Source organism: Danio rerio, chromosome 18 (genome assembly GCF_052040795.2).
Source record: "Danio rerio strain M-AB ecotype USA chromosome 18, GRCz13ab, whole genome shotgun sequence".
Classification (NCBI taxonomy): Eukaryota; Metazoa; Chordata; class Actinopteri; order Cypriniformes; family Danionidae; genus Danio; species Danio rerio.
Window position 1 is genome coordinate 47,662,524 of NC_141038.1, and position 18,408 is coordinate 47,680,931.

Here is an 18,408-nt window from a genome sequence, read left to right on the forward strand (position 1 = left end):
TGCTTCGAAGCCTCGGCGCACTACGTCACATCACTAGTTCACAGCAAATGATGAATTAAGTACACTACCTGACAAAAGTCCTGTCGGCTATCCAAGTTTTAGGAACAACAAATAATAACTTGACTTCTAGTTGATCATTTGGTATCAGAAGTGGCTTTTATGAAAGGCAAAGGTCTCTAGATTACGCTTATTTTTCCAAAATTAAATATGATCATGCCTTGATTTTTAATTATTTAATTAGGACAGTAAGGTCTGACTTTACTTAGACAAAAGTCTTGTCACTTAACAGAATAATGTCCAGTATAGAATATAAAGTCATGCTGCAGTGGAAAAGTAATGATATTGTGTCTGACCCCATCATGAGCTTGGAGGACTGCATCCATACATTTCTGCAATGACTCAAATCACTTAATAAAGTCATCTGGAATGGCAATGAAAGCGTTCTTGCAGGACTCCCAGAGTTCATCAAGATTCTTTGGATTCTTCTTCAATGCCTCCTCCATCTTACCCCAGACATGCTCAATAATCTTTATGTCTGGTGACTGGGCTGGCCAATCCTGGAGCACCTTAACCTTCTTTGCTTTCAGGGACTTTGATGTGGAGGCTGAAGTATGAGGAGCGCTATCCTGCTGAAGAATTTGCCCTCTCCTCTGGTTTGTAATGCAATGGGCAGCACAAATGTCTTGACACCTTAGGCTGTTGATGTTGACATCCACTCTGCAGATCTCTCGCACGCCCCCACACTGAATGTAACCCCAAACCATGATTTTTCCTTTACCAAACTCGACTGATTTTAATGAGAATCTTGGGTCCGTGCGAGTTCTAATAGGTTTTCTGCAGTATTTGTTCATCTGAAAAATCGACCTTTTGCCACTTTTCCAAATGATCAGCTAGAAGTCAAGTTATTATTTCGAATCGACGACAAAACTTTTGTCAGGTAGTGTATATTTCATGAATAAATTTCATACAAGTCAATGCAAATGTGAGAAGAAAGGCGAATTACCATCCCAAGCTGTAAATGATGACACTCAAGGAGCTCAACCGAAATGTTTATCATTGGGGAGAATGGTCACCCTCCGTTCACACAGACATGAGCATATAAAAACCACATCTATCTCCTGAACAGTTCAGTTTTGTTGAATTTTGATAAGCAAATAAACTAAATAAATGTATTTTATTTTATATTCATAAATAATTGCTAAATGAGTTTAAATGTGGATACTAAAGTATGTTTAAATGGTATGAAAATATACATGCTGTATTAGAAAATCAATAGAAAAAGAAACAGGAAATAAAATATTTGATTTACTGTATGCATTACTCAAATCATTACCCATTTACTTGATTTTACTGCTTTAACATTTACCCAGTAGTTTTAACTGTACAAATGTTCACCAAAAAGATCATTTAAATAATAAATGTGTCAAATAAATTCATGTGATTCCATACTGTCTCTATAATATTCAGGTCTGGATTCTGGGCAGGCCATTTCATGAGTGTTTCACCAGATGATTTCACTGCAATAGTCGTGTGTTTAAGATCATTATTGTTTACTATATTGCCACTGAAAGAAATGCAGCTCCAAACCAGGACAGAGTCTCCAACATGTTTCACTAAAGGCCAAAAGCTCTCATTCTTCAGTTTTAAAAAAATTACAACTACAGCAAAAACTAACCTGTATATTTGGTTTGTGTTTTAATATAGAGAACGAATAATAACCATATACAGCTGAAGTCATAATTAATACCCCCCTCCCACCCGTATATTTTCCCCCAATTTCTGTTTAACATAATTTGGGAAATATAAAAGATATATATTCATAGGGGGATAACAATTTTGACGTTGCATGCAGAATATCCGAAAAATTAAAGTGACACTGCACTCACCCTCTCCATACGGTTGCGGTGTCTGATCTCGAGTTGCTCCTTGGCTTTCTGGAAGCGGCTGTGCTCTTTATCATCTGCTGGGGTCTCGAAGTACACATCCACATCATCTGTGGGCTGAGGGGTCGGCGGGACGGCTGAGGGAAAACAGAAAGAGAGTGATGATAAACACTGAAACTTGGATTCAAATATGAGCCAGGCTGCACTGTACTGCTCAAACTGACAACTCTTTCGTTACGTTTTAAAACAAATAACATAAAAAATGATAATTCAGTATAATGTAATCTTCTGAGAATTACCTGACCCCAGAGTTACACAAGCCGTTTATACAGATTAATGAAAGCTTAAAGCAATGTGCTTGCTACTTTTATACATTTTGTCTTATTAGTAAAATCACTTTTCTTTGATGTGTTCTTTGATTGCATTCTATCATCGTGATTCAATATTAATTTTAATTCAGCAATTTTTTTTTTTTATTAGAAGCAAACTAATTCAAATAAAAAGTAACTTGCGTTACATTTAAAAATTCATTTTAACCCTTCTATACCGTTGGGGATGCTTTCATTACCAACAGTACTTAATTTAGCCACAACTTTCTCTGTTTCAGCAAATCGAATAATTTTTTGATAAAAAAAATCTTATTTTGACACACATTTTGGGAAAATGCTTAGAAATTTTTCAAAAATGTAAACACTCTGGGCAGATTGATTACCCTTTCATTATGTTCGGGGCTGATTTTGCCCAATTGACTTATATTGTATAGAGATTTTTAGATTGCAAATCTATGACACCATTTAATCATGCGTTCTTGATTGTTGCTGGTTTTCCCTGTTGGGGAGAGAGGTCAAAATACATTATTATTATTTTTTCTTACAGTTGATCATCAGTTGCAGTGCTAAAACAGCTTAGCTTCTGGACTTAATATAAGCCCATTGCCAATTCTACTCCTTAGCCTTTACCCTTACCTCTACCCCTCATTTTGTGCATTCATGTGAAGGCATAGGGGTGTCCCAAACCCCTTTAGCTTGAAGGCGTAGAGGTAGTGGGAAGGGCTCGATACCCCTTCAAACAAAGATTTTTCAGGACCACACTCGAAAGCAGGAGGTATTAACAAGTTCCCAGAATACACCATCTATAATAGCAGCATGTCTGCACACGGAATCTGGAGATGCATAAATTCGTTTGTCATTATTACAACAAACAAGCATATGTTTTAATATATTCTTAACCGTGTTCGAGTTTTACCGTCATGTTTTTTTAAAAATGTATGTATAATGATCTGTAATGCATAATAATAACTCCTGTATAGTAGTCCCACAACATACTTTCACATCTGACAACTGATGACACTCGAATCCCCTGTCAGAACAGTCTAGTGGCTGAGAAAGAGCTTTTTAAAGTGTCTGCTATTATGTTAATGTTGTTTTCGTGTGTTTACATAGATGAATATGGTCACGGTGTAAATGCACAGCACAATTGCGAGCTTATTGCCACATTATATCGTTATGACAACATCATATCATTCCCTTTGTCATTTCCTTTAAGATAAATGCTAAAAAAATAATGCAACTGGAATAGCTACAACAGTCGCTAAAGGGTATATGCCGAGCTAGTGTTTCTCCCATACTGATAAACTTTCGGTGACCTGTTATTGTGAACTTTTTTTCCATTTTATACAGTTGCTTTTACAGCATCGATGTTGTAATGTCATTAAAATACATTCAGTAAAATAAACTTTGGCATTCATTTAGTTGCTCAAGCGTAAAACGAGACAAAAAGCCGTTTACTCGAACGCGTTTATCAGAATCGGCAGGCTAGTGCAAAAGCTCCATTGAATATACTGGGGTAAAATAAATGCTCATATTATAAAGACACGGCGGGGGAATTTGTAATTTAATGCAGTGTTTATTGTACAATCTGAGACTCACTTTATATTGGATATCACTTAGCTAGTGGAAATCTCAGATTTTTAAAGTAAACAGACCTTAAACGGGCCGTTTTTTGCATTGGCATTCAGTTCGCCGGAAGCGCTTAACCGAGGTTACTGGCAAATAAAAAGTCCTATTAGCATGCTTTGGCATATACCCCATTGTGGATCTCATATAAAGTAAGCGCTCGCAATGACATTCTATGACGCGTGTATGGTGTTGTAGAGCTGTCCTTTTACTTAGGAGTAAAATCTTTCAAGAGCCAAGGTGAAGGAATAGAATTGGGGATGGGCCATAGTGTGTGTGTGTGTGTGTGTGTGTGTGTGTGTGTGTGTGTGTGTGTGTGTGTGTGTGTGTGTGTGTGTGTGTGTGTGTATATGCGCGTGTGTGGAGAGACCTTTTGCGCACTTACCTTGATATATTTGAGAGAATAAAAAAGCAGCTCAGCTCTTAGAACATAGTAAGTGTATTTATGCACACACAGACACTATACACTGCTGTTTATGAATCAAATCTTAAGGGATAATGCTGCCAATTGATGATCAACAGTAAAATAAAAAGTCTGATCTCCTCTCAACAAGGAAAAACATCAACAATCAATAACACATGATTATTTGGTCATGACTTTGCAATCAAAAAACACAGTTATAATGGAATTCAATGGGGCAAAAACCGCCCCGAACATAACGAAAGGGTAATCAATTTGAACAATACACAAGGGTTAAATAATATTACTTCATTTTTAAAAGTAATGCACTACGTTACTTGTAAAGAGAAAAGTAAAATTATTATGCATCTCAGGCATGTCCAAGCTCGGTCCTGGAGGGCCGGTGTCCTGCAAAGTTTAGTTCCAACCCCAATCAGACACACCTGGGCTAGCTAATCAAGCTCTAACTAGAAACATCCATGAAGGTGTGTTGAGGCAAGTTGGAGCTCAAATCTGCAGGACACCGGCCCTCCAGGACTAAGTTTGGACACCCCTGATGTATTTTGTGTTACTAGCAATGCAGTTTATGAGGCACATTTCAAGGGCACTTTATCTAAAAAAGCAAGCAGACATTAAGTGTGCTCAGTGGCATTTGAAACAGAGCTATAGAGACACATTTTAAAAACATACAGAAACACACACACAGACAGATAGACAGACAGATCAGCAGAGGCGGAGCAGCTGACAAAAACAAGATCAGACCCAAGCGGAGAATAACTTTTTCCACAGAGAGCCGCGACTCTGGAGATGGCTTTGTAATTCCCATGATTCTGAGAGTATCAGACAGTCCTTCATTCCCAATTCCTTTCATCCCGTCCTCTGGATAGCTCTCTTCTGACAGAACTGCTCTTCTTAGCATTTATCTTAGGAGATATGCGCATCTCTGCACGCTATGATCAAGACGTGAGCTTAAAAATCAGCTTTCTTTAGTGTATGGATGACAAGAGCGACTTGATTACCCACGAGGCTGTGCACAAAGGGCATTTTCATAAGAACAAACAGCCTACGCTGATAAAAGCGGAGGAGAAACCTCGAATCATGAAGGTTAATGTGACAAGAAACATCATATTAATCCTATGATTCCCAAATGCCACAAAAACATGGGATGACTGGAGTATTAGAACAAAAAACACTAAACATTAGAAGAGTAGAGAAATAAAATGGAGCGCTTTGCAAGTAATATCAACACAACCTCGGGTGACTTCTTGCCTTAAATAATAATAATATATAAAAATACTAATAATAAGAAGAAGAAAAAGACGACGTAATAATCAATAAGAATAATTAAAATAATAATAATAATAAGTAATAATCAATAATAATAATAACAACAACAATAAAAGCATTAATACTAATAAATAAATAATAATATTAATAATAATAATAATATATAACATACACCTACTACTACTAATAATAATTATTATTATCATAAAATAAATTAAGAATAACAACAATAACACTGCTAGTAGTAGCAGTTATCTTTATTATTATTGTTTTAATTGTTATTATGAAAGAACATTTATTTTTATTTACATGTAATTATTTACGAATGCATGTAATAATATTTTCGCTTTAAATAATATTAATAAAAATAACTCTTAATTTAATAAGTAATTAAGTTAATTATTAGTTAATTATAATAATTAATTAACTTGTAATTATAATAATAATAATAAATGTTATTATTTAATAATAGTTGGTAGTAGCAATTAACTATTATCATCATTATTATTAATGAACATTTATTTAATTTACATCAAATTATTATTTATCAAGTAATTATGTACGAGTTAAATATGAAATACATGTAATAGACTTCTTGCTTTAGTAATAAAATAAATAATAATAATAATAATAATAATAATAATGAGTATTATTACCATATGAATAATAATACTAGTAGTATTAATAAGTAATAATAATAATAATAATAATAATAATAACTAAATAAACATTATTTATTATTATTATTATTATTATTATTATTATTATTATTATTAATTTAGTCTAGTGATCTAGTCCAGTTAGCTTTATTATTGCTATTATTAATCAAATAAAAAAAATTTAAATTACATGTCATTATTTAATTATTATATAGTAATTAAATATGTTAAATATGAAATGGAAGCAATAATAGTAATAAAAATAGCAAATATTTTTAGTTTTGATATTAATCAAATGAATCAGTTATTTGAAGTTTAAATAATAATAATAATAATAAATAGCAGTAGTCGCCCTAATCTTTATCAGTATTATTATTATTAAACATTTATTCTAAATTACATAGAATTATTTATAAATGATTAAGTAATTAAATATGAGGTAAATATGAAATACTTGTAATGATATTAATAAAAAATCAATTATTAGTATTGTTATTAATCTAGTAAATCAGTTATTTGAAGCAAATTAAATAATACTAATAATAAAAAATAGTAGTAGTAGCAGTTATGATTATTATTATCATACATTTACTCTAACTTGCAATTATTTATCTATTTTAAGTCATTAAATATGAGTTAAAGATGAAATACATGTAATAATAAAAATAAAATAACAATTATTATTAGAATTAATTTTTTAGGAGTTATTAACCAAGTGAATCAGTTATTTGAAGTAAATTTAATAATAATAATAATAATAATAATAATAATAATAATAATAATAATTATTATTATTATTATTATTATTATTATTATTATTATTATTATTACTACTACTACTACTATTATTATTATTATTATAAATAAAATAAATAATATTATTAATAATTAATAATAGTAGTAGAAGCCGTTATCTTTATTATTATTATTATTATTATTACTATTGCTATTAAATATTTATTCTAATTTACATGTAATTATACAACAATTAATAATTAAATACGAGTTAAATATGTAATAATAGCAATAAAATAATAAGTATTATTAGTATTGTTATTAATTAAGAGAATCAGTTATTTGAAATAAATTAAAATAATTGTCCTCAAACAATTATTAAATCAAGTTTATTGTATGGCTGTAAAGAAAAAAAACTGCATTACAAATCACAAAAGTTTCACCCAAGGTTGCACTTAATACAGCTTTAAAAGCAAGGTTGTTATAAATGTCAAATATAGGCTGGAACAGAGTTAGCACTGTGACAGAGCAGAAGGAGGCAGAGCATAAGAGGGCAGAGCAGAGGAAGGCGGAGCAAAAAAGGACGGAGCAGAGGAAGGCGGAGCAGAAGGGGCGGAGTCTTCAGTAGCGAGTGTGACTTACTCAGGCGCTTGCACACGACCATGCAGTACTCCTCTGAGTCGAAATTGTTGCGGTTGCCGGCGCAGCCTCCGTAGATGAAGCGCACACACTTCCTCTGCTGCATGTCGAAGTGCCAGCGAGGCATAGAGGCGCGGCAGGGGCCGGTCTCCGCCTCCAGAGAACACACAGCTAACACAGGAGGAGGCGCAGTTAGAGCCTCCAGCCACACGGGGCACCAATACCTTCTAATATATAGCGCAACAGACACTCTGGGTGCAGAAGTTTTTGTAAACACTTTCTCCATAGATATTAAACTTGAAGATCTTTGTTACAAAAAATATGAAAGTCTGCATAACCGGAAGCTGCTGAGACTATTTCTGTATTTTAACGACTTCCAACTGAAATTAAATATTAAGTAGGGGGCGGGGCTTTATTTTTTTATATCATTCCCTCATAGCAAACTAATGTTAAAAGGAACGTGGTTAAAAATATTGTGTTTGAAGCGTAAAAACTGACGTCAACAGAAAAGGACCGCAAATAGTCAGATTTTGACTGAAGATTGCATAAATTATTTTAATCAGTGGATTAATTTGCACTGATTAATTGTACACCTAAATAATAAAGCTGCTGTCAAACTGGGCTTTTCTCCCCATAGACTTCTATTCATACGCACGCAAATGCGTCTGACGGGAAACGCAGGGTTGAGTGTTAAGTTTCGCAGGTTGCTGCTGCCGAAATTGCATTACTTGACTGCGTGAGACCAACCGAGGATCAAAACATGACCTCTCTGGACAGAAATTTAAAATATGAAGCAATCGCTTGCTTTTTTAAATGCCTAATAATCTTGTTTATTCCCGCCCCTTTTCGCAGCGCCCCATGACAGAATTTCGCATTATCAAACTCTAGTGTGACCGCAGCTTAAGAATGTGCGCTAGCAAAAACATTGTCAATTTTATTTCTAACCCATTAGCCCCGCCTATTTGTGACAATCACTTCCTCACTAGTACTTTAATCTTGTTTTTGAATCTGTATTATGCTGACACACAGGCATTTGTAGCTCCACCCTCTTTTAAAAAAAAAGAGCACAATCTCATTTGCATTTAAAGCTACGGTCACCAAAACGGCACAATTAGAATCAAAGCCTAAAAGGGGCAGTTTCAAACAGTTAAAAACATTATTTGTAGGGAATTTTGAGCTGAAACGTCACACACACAACTATAGGGACATCAGTGACGTATTTTACATCTTGTAAAAAAGGGTATAATAGGTCCCCTTTAAACACTTGAGAAATTTACAATCTTGTGTACTTCTGAAATTGCTTGTAATGGTATTGTTTCTCACTGTCAGTATTGTTACACTTGTGGTGCAATTTATAACTTTATAGTTGCATTTGATATTTTACTCGAGTAAATAAAGCATATCTTAATGCTCCAAATAGTCGAATTAACTTACAGCTACCCAGAAATACTTCCTTTATAATAAACTAAGCTTCTGTTGCTGTTTTTTTTTTATAGATTAAATTTAACACTTTGTGGCTTTAGCAAAATCGCTAAAATCTAATGACTTCTTATTCATTTTTGGTTTCCATGCTATATCTAACAATTATACAGTGGGGGAAATAAGTATTGAACACGTCATATATTTTTTCCTGGTAGCTTGAAGATGCATATCATATCATGAAAATCATATGGAGAATGAAGTCTCAGGTCTTTTATTCACAGACTTCAACAGAGTGTAAAAATCTTGATGTTTCCAGCCAATCACTTGACTTAAATCCAATAGAGAATACAAAATAAAGATCAGATTTAATAGACGAGACAGCTTGATTTTCTTTCTCTGAAAGCATTTGAGAGTTTCCTTGGCTGTGTTTTGGATCAATGTCTTGCTGAAATGTCCACCCTGGTTTCATCTTTATCTTCCTGCTATTGTAAATGTTGAACTGAAGCAACTGATATTCATTTACAATGTTGAAGGGCAGAGGGTTGCTGAAGAACTAAGTAGAGGCTTCCGCTGCTGTCTGGGCTTTTACTGTCTTTCTACACATCCCTTTCTTCATGTGTTCAATACTTTTTCCCAGTTTCATTTCAATTATTTTTATTATTATTACGCATAACTTCATTTGTAAACTAATTAATATTGTTTTCTTCGCATATATGGATATCCTTGGTTTTTAACATCCGGTCAAATTTCTGTTATGCACCATTAGAAGTATGTTTTCTGAGAAAAATGGTGATGTGTTCAATACTTAATTTCCCCACTGTATTCATCTATGGAGAAAACTATTTAGTTTCTTTATTCTCCTGGAACCCAACTGTTGCACTATATAGGACACATATGGGTCAAAGATAAAACAATAGTGATTTTTATACATCAAAAACATTAAATGCTTCCACTCTGTTGAGTTTTTTATAACAATAAAATGTCAAAATATGAGTGAAAATGTTTAATCGTCATTAGCATAATATACATCACCGGCCACTTTATTAGCTACACCTTCCTAGTACCGGGTTGGATTCATGCTTTCATGTTGTTGATGTCAAATTCTGACTCTACCATCCGAATGTCGCAGAAGAAATCGAGACTCATCAAACCAGGCAAAGTTTTTATAATCTTCTATTATCCTATTTTGCAGGAGTGGTACCTCAAGGTTGGACGTGTTGTGTGTTCAGAGATGCACTTCTGCAGACCTCTGTTGTATCGAGTGGTTATTTGAGTTACTGTTGTCTTTCTATCAGCTGGAACCAGTCTGGCCATTCTCCTCTGACATCAACAAGGCATTTGCGGCCACAGAACTGCCGCTCACTGGATATTTTCTTATTTTCAGACCATTCTCTGTAAACCCTAGAGATGGTTGTGCGTGAAAATCCCAGTACATCAGCAGTTTCTGAAATACAGACCAGCCCGTCTTGCACCAACAACCATGCCACGTTCAAAGTCACCTTTCTTCCTCATTCTAACGCTTGGTTTGAACTGCAGCAGATCGTCTTGACCACGTCTACATGCCTAAATGCATTGAGTTGCTGCCATGTGATAAGCTGATCAGAAATGAGGATTATTGAGCATTGGGACGGGTGTACCTAATAAAGTGGCCGTTGAGTGCATATTCATGAATTTGGAAATAAATTTGGAAATAAAACAACATTAGAGCTCCAACGGATTGGATTATATTTTAAAAGATTAACAACATTTAAACCCAAATGGGTTGAAAGACAATGACAAAGTATAAAGATTTAAATTAATTTAAATCAGTATTTGGTTGCTGCACTCTGACCTTTAGAGTCTTTAACATTTTTTATATTTGAATCACAGCTAATACCTTAATATATATTATTTAAACTAATGTTACCCTAAATTACATTAAAATGGACATCTTCTGTAAATCATGGTAAAAAGTAGCCTAATTTCTGCACAGAATACAACATTAAAAACAGAAAAAATTTAATTCTACATTTTTGATGCTAGAATAACACGTCTCATCTTTGACCCATAAACATTCCTATACAACAAAACAAAGTCTTACTTTAAAAAAAAAAGTCAATAACCTTATGGTGAACAGGAGCAAAGATCTGAAGCAAACGAGCTGCTGTAATTGAACTCACTGTGGCAGTAAGGCAATAAATGAAGGAAACAGCGTGAGACTGACCTTCTACTTCCTGCAGAGTTTTGTCATCGTCCTGTTTCTCCGGCATGACAGCTTTCTCTTTCTTAACATCCTTCTCCTCGCTGTCTCTGTCCTCCTCCTCATCCTCGTAGATGTAGTGATAGTCCTCTTCATCTCCATCCTCCTCCTGCTCCTCCTCTTCCTCTGCTGTGTCTTCCTGAGTGGGAGGATCGATGGCAACAGGCTCACTAAGATAAAAGAAAACATTTTTTACATTTCACGTGATAGTGATGTTTTTGGGTCTATCTGCCTTTTTAAAGGGAAGCTGTTAAACAAATAAAAAATGTAGATTTCAGTTTCAGTCTGTTAGTTTTAAGGATATATATAAACTAATGTGCTTCAAAACAGTGTTAAAATTCAAATTTAGAAAAAAATAAACGTATATATCGATGCTTATTTTAGTCTGGTTTTATTATCCTGAGGTCTCTATAATCCTAGACCAGGCCGTATTCTGAGCAGATGCTGTGGCAGTCTTGGAGGAGTAAAGAGCATAAGACTGGTTCCTGAAAGACCCAGAAACGGATGAGTCTCCGTATTGAGCCTGTACACCCGCCGGTGACCTACTCACACCTGCAGCTTCTCCTCGATGGACGTCCAGCGTTCTCCAGCCTTCGGTGCCTAGACTACAGCTCTGCACAGGAAGTTTGGGCAGAGGAGAAATGGTCATGCCCAACTGAGCCTGATTTCTCTCAAGGTTTTTTTTTTTCCTTCACTTTCGTCAATTGGTGAAGTTTTGTTCAACAGTGTTTGCCACTGGTTTATCCCCACTGGCTTGCTTAGTTTAGGACTTGAGGAGCTGCACATCAATGGATTTGCTCTTCAGTGTTTGGACTCTCAGCAGTGAAAATGAAACCACACTGAACTGAACTAAACTGAACTTCGATACTAAAAACTAAACTGACACGGTTTCAATTTACTATAATCTTCTATGTTAAGGTGCTTTGACTAATCAAATTTGTAAAAGCGCTATTGAAGTCAAGATGAATTCAACTGAATTGAATATATACATCAAAAGCATCCAGTTTCCCACTTCCTCCTAAATGGACCGATTTTTTTTCAAACTCATCTCATACTTCAGTTACTCATTAAATCTTGACCAATCAAATGCCCTCTAGCATCTGACATGCCCCTGCCCCAGGACACCAGACAGCACACTACACACCAGCTGATTAATGGAGAGGAGACAGAGTGATGAAGCCAATTATGATATGGGGATGGTTAGGAGGCCATGATAGACAGAAGCCAGTGGACAGATTTGGCCCCTACTCTTTTTCAAAGGGCATCCTGGGATTTTTAACAGCCACTGAGAGTCAAGACCTTGGTTTAATGTCTTATCGAAAAGATGGCGCTCACTGAGCAGTACAGAGTCACCATCACTATACTGAGGCATTAGACCAGGCGTCTCAAACTCGCGGCCCGCGGGCCATTTGCGGCCCTCAGTGCAATATTTTGTGGCCCGCGCCGACCGCTGTACTCTGACAGAATCAGCGGAGCGGGGAGAGAGAGTGCTCCCCACTCCGCTGATTCTATCCGTAATTACACAGCGCGCTTGTCACTCAATGCGCGTTGTCGCGCGCGTTCTGATCAGCTGTGTTGTCGCGCGCGTACTCATCAGCTGTGTTGTCGCGCGCGTACTCAAGAGCGGTGTTATCGCGCGCCTACTGAAGGGCGGGACCGAGGGTGTGTCGCGTCGCGGGGGCACTTTTGATCATTTTGGAAGGGCACTTTCTATGCAAGACTAAAAAGGGCATGTGCTCTGCACAGGTTGAGCCCTATGTGTGCACGTGCCTGCCCTGCATCTTATATATATTGATATTATAGGTAGATACAGACGGGTACAGACTGATGTGACTGGAGTGGTTATGACTGGAATAAAACACCCCCATGTTTTATTTATACATATATACGCCTTTTTTTAGGTGAGGGAATGGAAGTTTTGAGTGAGTTCCCCCACTTTTTTCCCTAGGACTTCATTAAGTCAAAGTACAGGTCTAGACTTAATGATGATCATCTTCAAGCCATACTGAGGGTCTCAACTGCTTCCGCTCTAAAGCCAAATGTGGTTCAGATTTGTGAGAAGAAGCGCTGTCAAGTCTCTGGCAGCAAGGAGTAGGCAAAAGATGCCATGTTCAGAAGAACTGTTCATAATCTTCACTCAATGTTCTATTAATGTTCAGGAAACTTCATGTTCAGAAGAAATAATTAAAACTGTTAATAATGACATTTGAGGACTTTTTTTTTTTTGTGAAATCCCTTATGCGGCCCAGCCTCACCCAGACTTTGCCTCCTGCGGCCCCCAGGTAAATTGAGTTTGAGACCCCTGCATTAGACTGTAGGTTGAGCGCCCCCTGCTGGTCTCACTAACACCAATTCCGGCAGCAACCTAGCTTTCACATGTGGTCACCCATCCAGATACTAACCAGGCGCAGCCCTGCTTAGCTTCAGTAGGTGATTTTTTTATTATTATTTTTATTAAGTTATATATATATTACTTATTACTTTTACTTATAAAATAAATAAGTAACAAATTATAAATTAATAAATAAATAAATAAAAGCTTTAGTGGGTGACCATGTAAGAGTATGTGAATAATGATGTACTAATATGTAAAGTAAACCCTACTTCATTATGAAATAATGACGAGTTAAGGTATGTGCTAATCGAGAGCTAGCATTAACCACAACATCATTCACATGAGTTTAAGTGTGAATAGTGGCTACCTTAATTACGTGTTAGTTCATTTACACTACCTGACAAAAAGTTTTAGGAACAACAAATAATAACTTGACTTCTAGTTGATCATTTGGTTTCAAAAGTGGCTCATATGAAAGGCAAAGGCCTCTAGATTACGCTGATTTTAGCAAAATAAAATATGATCAAGCCTTGATTTTTAATGATTTAATTAGGACAGTAAAGTCTGACTCTGTTTAGACAAAAGTATTGTCATTTAACAGAAATAATGTCCAGTATAGAATATAAAGTCATGCTGCTGTGGAAAAAGAATGAATATTGTGTCTGACCCCATCATGAGCTTGGAGGACTGCATCCATACATCTCTGCAATGAATCAAATCACTTATTAATAAAGTCATCTGGAATGGCAAAGAAAGCGTTCTTGCAGGAAAGATTCTTTAGATTCATCTTCAATGCCTCCTCCGTCTTACCTCAGACATGCTCAATAATGGTTATGTCTGGTGACTGGGCTGGCCAATCCTGCAGCACCTTGATCTCCTTTGCTTTCAGGAACTTTCAAATAGAGGATGAAGTTACCATCCACTGCAGATCTCTCGCAAGCCCCAATACTGAATGTAACCCCAAACCAAGATTTTTTCCTTCACCAAACTTGACTGACTTCTCTGAGAATCTTGGGTCTATGCGGGTTCCGGTAGGTCTTCTGCAGTATTTGTGATTATAGGGATGCAGTTCAACAGATGATTCATCTGAAAAATCTACCTGCTGCCATTTTTCCAAATGATCAACTAGACGTCAAGTTATTATTTGTTGCTCTACAACTGAGATCAGCAACAAGATTTTGTCAGGTAGTGTATGTTAAAAAAAATGAATTACCACATTAGATTAAGTTAAACGGAACCAGCATGACCTGTGAATGTAGCTTTATGTCATGACTTGAAGGACACATTATCATTAACTCATCCTTAGCTACTCACAAACATTCAAGAAACAAGGAAACAAAACTGGATTGTTGTGTACAAAAAAGCCACAGAGAGATGACAAAGGAAAGACAGTAGGATGTGAGGGAAGGACAGCACAGGAAACAGAGGGAAGGGAGGAGAACAGGTTGGAGGACTTTATGATTTATGGAAGTGAATGAAGCAGCTGTCAGAGGTCAAAGGCATGGCACTCGAAAATATCCAGATGGTCAACCTAATTTTGCTCACACACTTGTACAATCAATTTTTCAGCTATCACTCGTCAAAGTGTGATGAGATACGACAGCTCACAGTCATACTAATAGATCATCCTTTAAGAAGCCTGCCAGAGGCGTTTTTTTCAGTGCTGCCTCCAGAAATCTAGATGAGTAAATAATTGACTAAATAAATGTTATGACTCGTGAGACGAACAATTTTTTTAAATCACTATGCATGATTTATTTGAAGATAAACCTCCACGCCTAGGAGCTTGTTTACTGCTGATTTGATGATGAAAGAAGCATCACTATTAATAAAAACAGAATCAGAAATGCATAAATATATTCAGAGTTGGGAGTAAAGTGCTAAATACTATTAACTTTGAAAATCCAGAGTCATATTAGCTTTTTTTTGTTTTTGTTATTTTAGGATAGTCTTGTTACACTGATATGATTGTTTGTGGGGGCAGCACGGTGCTGCAGTGGGTAGCACAATGACCTCACAGCAAGGCGGTCACTGGTTTGAGCCCTGGTTGACGTTTCTGTGTGGAGTTTGCATGTTCTTCCCGTGTTGGTGTGGGTTTCCTACGGGTGCTCCGGTTTCCCCCACACTGTAAAAAAATGTAACCCTAAATTCAGAGTAAATTACTGGCTAATAATTGCATTACTTTCAAAGTAGTAATTAGTTTGAGGTACATCATAATAGCAATATATATATATATATATATATATATATATATATATATATATATATTTTTTTTTTTTTATTATTATCAACAAATAGCCTGTACTAGCATAAAAGTTAATATGCATTAATTTCTATGTTGAAAAAAATATTAATAGTGTTTGTATTCCTATAACTAATGTGTAAAAATAGCCATTTTTACAGTAATTTTGCTGTAATCATGATCTCTGTCTTAATTTTATAATTCTGAATATGTAAGATTTAACAGGTAAATCCTGTAAAGTGACACTAATGTAATTTACTGAGAAAAATTACAGTAATATGTTGTGAAATTCTGGGAATTTTTTAAGTCCAAAGACATATTGTCACCTTAGAATTCTAAGGTTCTATCTGACATTTTTGTCAAAATTGAGTTATTGACATATTTTTACTAAATGACAACTTATTTACATTATGGGATTTTTTTTTATCAGTTGTTAATATTTTAAGACTTTTTATTTAAAAAAATAAATGTTTCACACATACTGTTTGCTATGGAAGGGAAAAGCTTTGAAGCTCAATATCTCAAAATCATTTAGAACGCAGATAGAACCTAATAATTCCAAGGTGACGATACAGTACAGGTGAATTGGGTAGACTAAATTGTCCGTAGTGTATGTGTGTACGAGTGTGTATGGATGTTTCCCAGTGATGGGTTGCAGCTGGAAAGGCATCCGCTGCATAAAACAGGCTGGATAAGTTATAAATAAATAAATAAATAAATATTAAAAATTATGATGTTCTGAAGGAAATTATTAGTCAACAAGAATGCATTGAACTAATAAATACAGTGCTAATGTTACAAAAGATTACCTTGGGTCCACAAACCCAGTCATGAGTGTCAATGTTTGCAAAATTAGATTTTTAAACTATATAAAAGTTGAATAAATAAGTATTTGGTTGATTTATGATGACTGACTTGTTAGGATTGAACAATATTTGGCCGATACACAACCATTCAAATTTCTAGAATGTAAAGGTACAAAATAACTCTAAATATTGTGAAAATCACCTTAAAAAATGACATTTTGGCAGAAAGATATTTACAAACTATCTTAATGGAAAATGATCTTTACTTAAAATTCGCATAATTTTTAGCATAAATTAAAAAAATAATTTTGCTGTAAAACGACACTCCTCTGATGACATCAGTTTGATGTATTGGGTGAAATATGCTAAGCCACGCACCGCAGATTGTTAATTGGCTGCAAGTGAAAGATTGGAGAGCAAAATAAAACCCCACCCCCTACTTAAGTTCAGTAGTTGTATTAAAGTCATTATGCTGATATAAAGCAACTGAAGCAACTTCCAGTTTACAAAATTTATCAGAAATTCAGAAATGCGAAACATGAATAATCTGAACAAACTCACCAAACAAAGTCAAATGAGACTTCTTAAAGAAACTCATTTCTTTAAAAAAATAAAAACAATTTATTTTAATTCCCACATAAACATAAGTATAGAACAATCTAGCAAACATCTATAATTAATTGATTGATAGGTAAAATCACAGAATAAAATACAAAAATTATTTATATTTTACATAAAAAACTTTTGAAAGTTATTATGCGATAAAAATCAGTTTTGATGTTTAACAACAAAGTCGTTCTCATGTCATCATCAATGTCCCAATGTGCAGTGAACCAAAGTCCTTCCTGTCCTTACCAGTGGCCGAATTTGTGCACATGACCTACTGACCTGCGACCTCTGGAGCTCACAGCGACACATCCTAATTCCATCAAGACCTGCCTGGAACTAGTTTAGCTGTTTATCTGAAAATAACTGCACACCTTGAGGCCGATTCACACCGCACAAACACACAAACAAACAAGGTTTTTTTTTCTGATAGCCAGAGGAACAGATTTTTACTTGCCCCATTAAAATTTAAATTAAGGTTTTTCTGGGCCACGTATTTTAAAAAATGTGTCAAAACAAGCAAACTCTAGTTATATTAAATTGTTAAAATAATAAAAATTAAAAATTAAAAATAAAAAAGGGGAAAAAAAAGACATTTTTAAAAACTATAATAAGCTAAACTGATGCACAACATGCATTTATGTATGAACGCATGGAGAATTTTTAAACAAATGTTATTGTAAAATGTAAGGAAGATAATTTAGCCATATTGGTAAAAAAGAGTGAACAAATGGAACTTTTGTTTAACATTTTTTGAGATGGATTGTTGGGCGTAATGATTGGGTAGATTTAGATGGAAAAAGCATTCAACAAGCCAGTAGTATTACTATTAGTTCATACGATTCCTGCTATTACAGTATTTTATTAAGTGTAGGCTTGGTGAGCAGAAAAGCCTTAATTAAAAACAAATGATAATAAATATGGCATGACATTACCTCTCATCTACAGCGTCCTCATCATCTTCCTCGTCCTCCTCAACCACAGGCTCCTCCACATCCTCCTCCTCCTCATCATCATCATCTTCATCATCCATCTCTTTAGAAGGTGACGCTGGAGGTGCGGGCTCTTCGGGACGCGTGGACGGGCAGCAGACGTATTCAGTGCCGTGGAACTTATCGATGCCACAGGGCAGCAGCATGCCATAACTGTGCAGGACCATGTTTCCCTTGGAGCAGGCCTATAGAGAGGGAGAAATCCCAT

General features: G+C 35.3%; 1 protein-coding gene across 50 annotated transcripts in view; it reads right to left on the minus strand.

Annotated features, from left to right (window-relative positions):
• Positions 1-18,408, minus strand: part of aplp2 (amyloid beta precursor like protein 2) — a 163,285-nt gene that overhangs the window by 42,935 nt on the left and 101,942 nt on the right. For 30 of the 50 annotated variants that reach the window (XR_015514496.1, XR_015514495.1, XR_015514494.1 and 27 more), the window contains 4 exon segments: positions 18,144-18,385; positions 11,184-11,389; positions 7,562-7,729; positions 1,887-2,020 (listed from right to left, as the gene is read on the minus strand). Coding sequence is in view for 8 of the 50 variants with exons in the window: in XM_087292711.1 (XP_087148837.1) it covers positions 1,887-2,020; positions 7,562-7,729; positions 11,184-11,389; positions 18,144-18,385 (750 nt within the window). In the remaining 42 variants the exon portion in view is untranslated. 50 annotated transcript variants of the gene reach the window in all.